At 37.7% G+C, this 8,623-nt stretch overlaps 1 protein-coding gene across 2 annotated transcripts; it reads right to left on the bottom strand.

The window, feature by feature from the left end:
* Positions 1-2,743: 2,743 nt before the first annotated feature.
* Positions 2,744-8,063, bottom strand: LOC119079217 (phospholipase A1-like). Of its 2 annotated transcripts, none has more exons than XM_037187005.1 (4): positions 7,746-8,063; positions 4,163-4,535; positions 3,811-4,056; positions 2,744-3,578 (listed from the first exon to the last, which is right to left on the bottom strand). In XM_037187005.1, exons 1-4 carry the CDS (start codon positions 7,978-7,980, stop codon positions 2,879-2,881), a joined length of 1,554 nt encoding a protein of 517 aa, XP_037042900.1. In that variant the 5' UTR covers positions 7,981-8,063; the 3' UTR covers positions 2,744-2,878. The 2 variants fall into 2 exon arrangements, with proteins under 2 accessions (XP_037042900.1, XP_037042901.1); XM_037187006.1 differs by lacking the exon at positions 7,746-8,063 and adding an exon at positions 7,129-7,138 and having other exon boundaries at positions 2,746-3,578.
* Positions 8,064-8,623: the final 560 nt, after the last annotated feature.

An 8,623-nucleotide genomic window follows, 5' to 3' on the forward strand; every position in this document is an offset into this window, starting at 1 on the left:
ACAGAATGATATTGGACAGAAAGATATTGGACAGATATTACAGCCCGGTAGTAAGGGGCTGTGACGCAAGTCCAGTATTACGAAAGTTGTGATAAAGATGACGTAGACAGTATGTTGTGTGTTGTTTGCGATTTGAACGAAAAATCAGTTATGTTTGAACCATGTAATCATGTGAAAATTCGTCAACATTGATTTTAATTCAATGACTGGATCGTCTCCAAATATTACATGTCCAGCTTACAAAAAGAAAATAACTGGACACAGAATAGTTTTCCTTTAAATGCATTTTTTTAATATATTTTTTAATTTTGTAAAATGGTTCGTTAAAACTAGGCCCCACCACTTGGGTGGGTCAGGTCCCTTGACTGCTTCTCCATATTTATAAAAGACATAATCCTCAAAACGCTGCAGAAGTGAACATCTTAAAATAATAAACATTTTTAACTCTTCTGTAAAACATTAAATTTATGCATTGTGTCTACGGATGTAAATTTTATAGCTTTAAATGCATAAGCCTAAGCGGACAGCAATAAGAAAAGAACGATTGTAAAAGAAACAATCCAATCAGGCATAGATTAGGAGACAATACCGTAGGAAGTAGGCAAACAACCAAAAAATAATTGGAATTTTTAACGATATCCTAGAAAAATAGTTCTGTTATCTTGTCAGCCTGATCTCCCCAGAAAATAATTTTGATATCCTTAAAAACTAAAAGTGTTCTCCTCTAAAAGAATTTTTTCTCATAAAATTGATATCCAAAAAAATATATTTGATATACGATGTGATAAGCCAAAAAACTTATGTAGTTCTGATTCCAAACGTAATAGAGTTGACAGAAAGCTATCAGAGTTGACATTTATTATTTTTCTATTTAATCGAACAGATCACCTTTAATCTTCGTAAAAGGATAATTTATGTAAGTGTCGAGCTCTTCGTAAAAGAAGAAATTCCCTGGTGTTGAAAAGAACACCTTGACGTTCATATTCGCAAAAGGAGAAAAATATGTTCGGTTAGGGTGAAGCATAACACCTCTCTGTTCCTCTTCGTAGAAGGATAAATTCCCAAGGGTCGAACAGAACACCTCTTGGAGGACAAGAGAATATATTTTTTTGGGATATCAACGGAGCATTTCAGTGAAATCAGATGGATTCATTTTCTGGGACCACAGATCCTATTTCAAAGATTTAAATCAGTAAAAACTGAGAATATTTCCCATTTTGAACTCTTGTTAAACAGAAATTTGTACACTCTGTCTTCGAGTATGAATGTGGCTTAAAATTCAACTCATTTATTATCGTTATTCAGTCAAGGAATCTTATTCACCCAGTCACCAAGAAGTATATCGACCATCAAATAATCAGGACAAAACACTTCTGGGAATAACTCCCAGAACATTAGATCGAATTTGCTGATCTGTGAACCAGCCTTGATGAACTGGATTCTTCAATGAAGGAAACGAAAATTTCTAAAATCGGGTCAGAACTACCCCAGTTGTTGTCCAAATAAGTAATGAGAAAAAAAATTCTAAAAACTAATATTTCCAAAATCGTTTCAGGATTGCTCAAGTTTTCGTGCGATCAAAAAACAGTCTGAAAATTATTTCCGGAATTACTTAAGTTACTGTGCCATCAAGCGCTACAGACATTTCAGTATTTTACGTTTTTTGCTAACATTTTATACATTTCACAAAATCGATCATAGTGAACGTAATGAACGTATACGCGTAAGACATATTTTATGCGCAGTGAAATTTGTAGTCCATCATTGTACCTTTAGCTTAGGATCACGATCCCCCACTCGTCAAATGAAAATTTGAACAGTGGTACATAGTATGTATTATTTGATTAGAAAAAAGCTTCAGATTTCCTCCTTGTCCTCGTCCTTGTGAGCTGCCACCTCTCCCTCGGCTATGTCCCTTTTATCCCATGCACGCACAAATAGACTCTAATATTTCCAATAATTTTACTTCAGAGATTCGGTACATTCAGATGAAGTTACGAGGAATGCGATTTAAGTGGAACTTAAATTTTTGATTTAGCTTCCACATAAGAATCCGGGAATTTATATCGAGATGTCACGTGCAATGTTTTCTTTTTCTTAATCTAAAATCTTTTAGTTCGAGTTAGTGGATAATTTACCTTATCTTCGGCTGTTCTCTAGTGACACAGTTCCATGATTTACAATATCAGAATTAAAAATGAGTCAATAATGAGGAATTCATCGTTATAGAAATTGTGAAGGGAAGGTATTTGGTTCGATCTTACTGAATTCATTCTTTCACGAATCGCCGCATTAAGCGTTTTGTGAGACTTTGAGAAAAAACGGTTTCATCAAAATGAGCGGATAGCGAAAAATAGGCTAAAACTTATAAGGTATGTGGAAATACCGTAAAGTTTCTCTACTGTAAGTCAACATTTTGTATACTGACACAAAAATTGTATACCTGTTTGCCTTCCAAATGAACTATAGAAACACAATGACAAGGTCTCTCTGCACGTGCCTTATCTGACGCCATATACCGGAGCACATACAACTTATCAATTCGAATTCGAGTCAAAATCTGCTTTTTGTTTAGGTTTTGACAACAGCAGGAGAACTTTCCGAATTTGGTTCGAATATTCGAATTGAAACACTCGTACCTGCATTTCTTCGATTACCCTCATTATTCGGTGTTTACTGGTGCAAGACCCTGATTTTCAGTCAAAGGAATGATTTGGAGTCGTATTCAAATGCGTTCTGTAGAAGCAATTTCTGGTAAATCTGTGTTTATTGTGAAAATAAAATTCTCGTTTCTGGATATGATTTCAGCAACTGTCATAGAAAGCAACGTATATCTGATACATTATATACCGTTACACAAATGATTGTTGATTACTACTTATGTTCCAACTTCCTTAACAATTTGGTTTAATGTGTTGTCCGTAGGATTTCGATCCGCATATTGACCGACAGCATTTTTAACAACGACCAGTTCTTGTTGAAGCTCTGCCATTTGACTAACAACACCAGTTTCTTCAATAGCGTGCATTCCCTCCATCCTAATATCGGCAGCATGATGTGGTTGAAGTCCATTCTCGATTGCCCGTCTCAACTCGTCGGAATGTCGTTGCAACGGAATACCATCATGTGGAATGTCCATTGCAATCATTTGAATTTCGTCCACGTCTGTCGCAGATTTCTGATAGTCTGCCAAATAGTAAATCATCTCCCAGAATGGATCGGTGAACATGTCGGTGGCATCAAATGCGACAACAAACCGGAATGGTCCTGTCAATTCACTTAAACGCTTGGCAATGCGTCCCGGTTCTGTTTCACCGCAAACATGGTATTTTGGATCGGGTGTCCAGGCAGCATTGGCCGGATTTACAACGACAACCTCGTCGTTACGTTTTTCAATAATAAGATGTCCATCATCACTTAGAAGCGAAACGAGCACCACGGCATTGTTGAGGTTAGCTCCAAACACGACGGTAGTGCAGTCACCCGCTTGATCTGTGCGAATTTCCTTTCTTGTTGATGTAACATTGTCTCCATTATCTCTTGAGGTTGTAGTAGGTGTATACACAATACCGCTATTTCTGTATGAAACACAATAAAACAGATATTGAGAAGCAGATATGATAAATATGATGATAAGCATATGACACGATTGCTATGTGTGTGGGGTGGATCGGTTCAGGCATCCCATATCGTCTCGATATTTCTTATATTTGATATGACGATATATAACTATATTGAGCTATATGTGCATAGGGTCCTACGTGTCTGGCTTTTCATGCCCATACAATTCGGTTTTCTATCAACACTTACGGTAATCCCTGTTGTATGATTTCGATGCCATATCTACGCGGATTACTGTTGCCCTTGCAACGTTTCTCCTTTTCCATTTGTTGGAGAGTGTTACACAGCCATCCATCGAGTCGAAATCGATCTAGAGCATATCGATACAATTTATGCGCATAAGAATGAGAGCACGTGGGAAAATCACAATTTGGTTGGTACTTTCCACCATTCACGTATAGATCAAGAGATCCAATTGGTTTGTACATCCCTAGATGTGACAATACAAAAATTAAATTGTCGTCGCATTAATGCTTCGATCAATTAAAATTGGGCAATTTTTTTAAATTTTATATCGAAAACAAAATGGTTAATACCTAACGCTTTACTGGTATGAAAGGTTTCCACAAAAGTAGCATCAGTGTGGCATAGTCGACGAGGGCATTCATAACTTCCAATAAATACACCAGCTGGATCAAGTGCACTAATATGCCGCAATTTTATTGGATTTGGTCCACTTGCAGCCATATATTTACCAACAAAACCCGCAACATGTGCCCCCAAACTATGACCAACGATGTGAATGCTGTACGGGTTCGTTATGAGCCTATTTCTAATTGCACCCATGATAAACTGTCCAACTGCACTGCCAACTGTTGGGGTTCGTTGCATTGCTTTATAATAGTTCAGAGTTGACGATCCCGCTGACCAATCAATTCCAATCAGATTCATTTTGGGCCCCAGATGGTTCCAGTCTACAATGAAGAGTGATAGTATGTGTGACCGGATATATCAAAAATATGTCTGAAAATTATTTAAAGGTTTCTTCCAAGGTGTATTGAAATGTCAAACTGTCATCCATATTGCCATAACCTCAACACTATTGACAATTGCATTTGTCAAAATAACAAAGAAAAATAAATTTTGGTTATGGTTCCATGGATGACATTGTTTCGTGCAAGGTAAATATATGGGCGGAGGTAATGCCATTCAGACGCGCGGCCTAACACAATAGTTCGATGGTAATGACACCTTTTTTTAACATGGTTGACTATGATTTACTTGTGTTTCACAAAATGTTGTGGCTATCACAAAACAGATGGCTCAGGTTTCTAAGCAATTTTGTGATTTTAATAATTATGTGTAAGGAGGGGTAATGAGATCGTTAACGCTCGTTCGTGTTATGTACAGAAGTGTAACGATCGAGTGTAGCCCTACCACCACATATATGATTTTGTCGTTCCGGGGTGAGTATGTCATACATAAACGAAAACTGGAAAATATACTGATACACTAGGCCTGTTCATTTTAGAGAAATAGTCTCAAATTCATCTGGCATGGTGTCTATCTGGTCCGGAAGGCTAAAATATTGGACCCGTATTTTTTTTTAGAATTTTAAAAAATAGTTTAGATCTGGGGAGCGAAGCATTTGTTCAAATGTACGAATGCGTTGGTTAGAAGAGTAAAAAAGATATACACCATCATTCTCCTCTCTTCTAACCAACGCTTTCGTACATTTGAACAAATGCTTCGCTCCCCAGATCTAAACTATTTTTTTAAATTCTAAAAAAATACGGGTCCAATATTTTAGCCTTCCGGACCAGATAAACACCATGCCAGATGAATTTGAGACTATTTCTCTAAAATGAACAGGCCTACTGATACACACATGCACACACACATTGTGCAAAGCAAAACGTGTCAACCAATCCATTTCATTCGAAGTCTCAGTAGCCGAATCGGTTAGAGCGCGTCACTTCTATACGATGGTCTTAAGTTCGCTCCTCGTCAAATTTTTGTTTTTTTAATTATTTTTTTAAAATCAAATATTCACGTAGACTTGCAGAATCCCTTCAAACTAACTTTGTTTTCAATCGAAACGATACCTGTTTCGATGTATGACTAGAGATGTGCGGGCCGCCCGAAAATGTCGGGCCGCCCGGGTTTTTATCCGGTCCGACCGGGCCTGGGCCGGGCGGGCTTCAAATCTGTCGGGCCGAGCTTGGACCGGACCTAAAAAACCAAATTTTTGGCCCGATTTTCAAAATTTCGCGCACTTTTTTATATGAAATTTGCTTTCGGGCCGCCCGAAAATGTCGGCCCGTCCGAGTTTTTATCCGGCCCGATCGGGCTTGGGCCGGACGGGCTATAAATACGTCGGGCCAGTTCGGGCCGGGCTTTAAAAATGAATTTCGGACCGGGCTTCGGGCCGGACGGGCTTCAAAAAAACATCGGCCCGCACACCTCTATGTATGACTCAACAAAACGTGTTCTTACGTTGTACATGTTGATCACATCGAGTTTTCAAAGGTTTGTATCTCGGCAGATATTACTCCGATTGAAAAACTAATTACGTTACAGGAGTCCTGAGATCACGCGCTATACACTGGCATTTTGTTTGATTGAAATCCGTTTAGTCGAAATTTAATTATTTTCATCGTAAACAAAATACAAGAGAAAGGGTTTACATAACAACTACACACACACACTACGCCATGAGTCGTACACGTTATGTACTTTTCGAATTGAATCACATCAGCCGAAAGAATCCAACTAGCAATTTAGCAATTCGTACATATTCGAAGACTCACTGGGCGAATGGTTAGCACTGCTTGCTTTCACCCAAAGTTTCCGAGTTCGGTTCTCGTTGGGGTCAGGATTTTTTTCCGAGTTTCTTTCATTTAAATGCAGAGTACAACAAAACTCCCTAGGGACGGGTCGCGGTCGACGATAGATTAATGTATCATATAAAGCTTATATACAGAGTCGTTTAATGTATGACATACTCACTCCGGAACGATAAACATAAAATATCTAATTGAAGAAGTAACACAAAAATAGTCACAATCACTAGGCGAATATTTGAACGGTTCAGATTGACCCAAAATGCAAGCAAGATATTCCTTTGATTTAACTTCACCAGTTGCCCTCTTCATCAAATAACCTAATTTATCAACAAATTTTTTTGTTTCGGGACCCATGCAACCTAAAGTCCCAAAAGCGATCGGTGTTAGTAAATAATTTTGCTTCAAAGAAATATAATGGTTATGCTTATGTCTCCTCTCTACTCTGATTTTTCAGCAACTGAGCGTGCTTTCTTCGATGAATCTCGAATATATGAATCAGCCATAAACAGGTCATTTATAAATAATAATGGCCACAAAATCGACCCTTGGGGCAATCCTGACGTCGGGATTGATAATGTAAGCGGATTTGGAACTTCTGAAAGGAATTTATGGTCACAAATTGAGTTCTATGATGCAAATACATTGAAGACCATTTAACGAGATTATCAGGTAAATAATCTAACCGATTCCAATTTGTTTAACACAGCGTGCCATAGTCGACCTTATCGAAAGGTTTCGTAAAGTCAATGTAAACCATGTCAACTTGATCATCTGACACAATGACATCCCGAGGGGGAAACTATTTGGGTAATTGATTGCACACCTTCGCAGGAATCGACGGAATATCCGTTAATTATTAGTGGTTTAAGGAAATACTAGAAATTGAAGGAATTACAAGGAATTTACTGGAAATACGAGAAATTGAACGTAAATGAAAGGAAATACGTATAAGTATGATGAACGAAACAACTATGCGAAAAAGACCAAAAGTGATTTTTTCGAAGAATTTCTTTAATTTATTCGTCTTGCATTTACTCAAAAACAATTGATGTGTCCTCATCTTCGATAATTTGTTGTTTTTGGAAAGCTTGAAATTCAAGCATAACAACCAGCACATCGTAGCATGATTACTAAATAGCCTCAATACAACTTAGACACATACTCCTCGGGTAATAGCGAGGTCGACTCTGCACTTTTACGACTCTATTTAAGCTTTGTTCAACCCCACCGTGAAGGCCGTAAGGAATCCATACTATGGATAGATGTTAAATCGACAGCAGCGGCAGCTTTTCACCTCTCGAGTGTAACTCTATGACTTTTCATTGTGTAGTGACCTACCTCGTTGAAATTCATCTAACAATTCAAATCCAGACAACCATCCATGAACGACGAATATTGTAGGTAAATCTGCATCGAATGCCGTTTCAGGTAGCACCATAAAATCTCGGTATGATACATTTCGCGGATCATTCTCAAATATGCAAAAAACAATTTTGCTTTCATCAAAAGCAAAAGCGGAAGCACGATCAGCGCGATAATAGAATAGAAGTACGAAAAGGAATAACGATTTCATGTTGTTTGTTCACTTTATATTGCTTGAAATAGAAACTCAGCCGAATGTTTAAGCTAAACCACAACTAATTCAATAATGTCCAAAATAGTGATATGTAGGCATCTTTTAAGTAAATGATCTGAATCGTTATCACAACAGAGCTGTGATGCATTATGCAACCTTTTAGAAAACACAATTTCCAGCACAAATTTGGCTCATTCACTCATAAAAACAAGTTTCAGCAAAACGAACAAAACTGAGTTGACCTTTTGCTCCGTTGTATCAACAAAATTTGTCGAAGATTTTTCTTTTTTCAGCTTTTATTATTGGAAAATGATAAAATGTAAGCGAAAATCAAAATCGATTAATCAAAAGTGTAACATTGTTGCATCATCGGTCTACTTATAAAGTGTTTTCAATTATTTGATGGTCAATTACGAAAAACCGAAAACACTCAGCCGTTGACAGTTTTTTTTACAATCGCTCGATTTGATTCATATTAAGAACTAGATCCTACCCGTTGGGTGGGTCAAAACCCTCGACTGTCTGAACTTCTGCCAATGCTGGGCTCGCTACGCTAACACTAAAATTGAAAAAAAAACGAGCCATCAGAACAGTCGGAGCGTTTGCTGCGACTGAGCCCCGTACAAACCCGTATATCTAT

This window comes from Bradysia coprophila, unplaced genomic scaffold (assembly GCF_014529535.1).
Source record: "Bradysia coprophila strain Holo2 unplaced genomic scaffold, BU_Bcop_v1 contig_313, whole genome shotgun sequence".
NCBI classification, from domain to species: Eukaryota; Metazoa; Arthropoda; class Insecta; order Diptera; family Sciaridae; genus Bradysia; species Bradysia coprophila.

Bases quoted from the DNA above. Each gene is read 5' to 3' on its own strand.
- LOC119079217 (XM_037187005.1), bottom strand. From the start codon at position 7,980: ATGAAATCGTTATTCCTTTTCGTACTTCTATTCTATTATCGCGCTGAT. The intron at 4,536-7,745 runs GTAGGTCACTAC...TCTTCATTGTAG, and splicing joins GTTAGATGAATTTCAACGAG to ACTGGAACCATCTGGGGCCC. The intron at 4,057-4,162 runs GTTAGGTATTAA...TGTATTGTCACA, and splicing joins ACCTTTCATACCAGTAAAGC to TCTAGGGATGTACAAACCAA.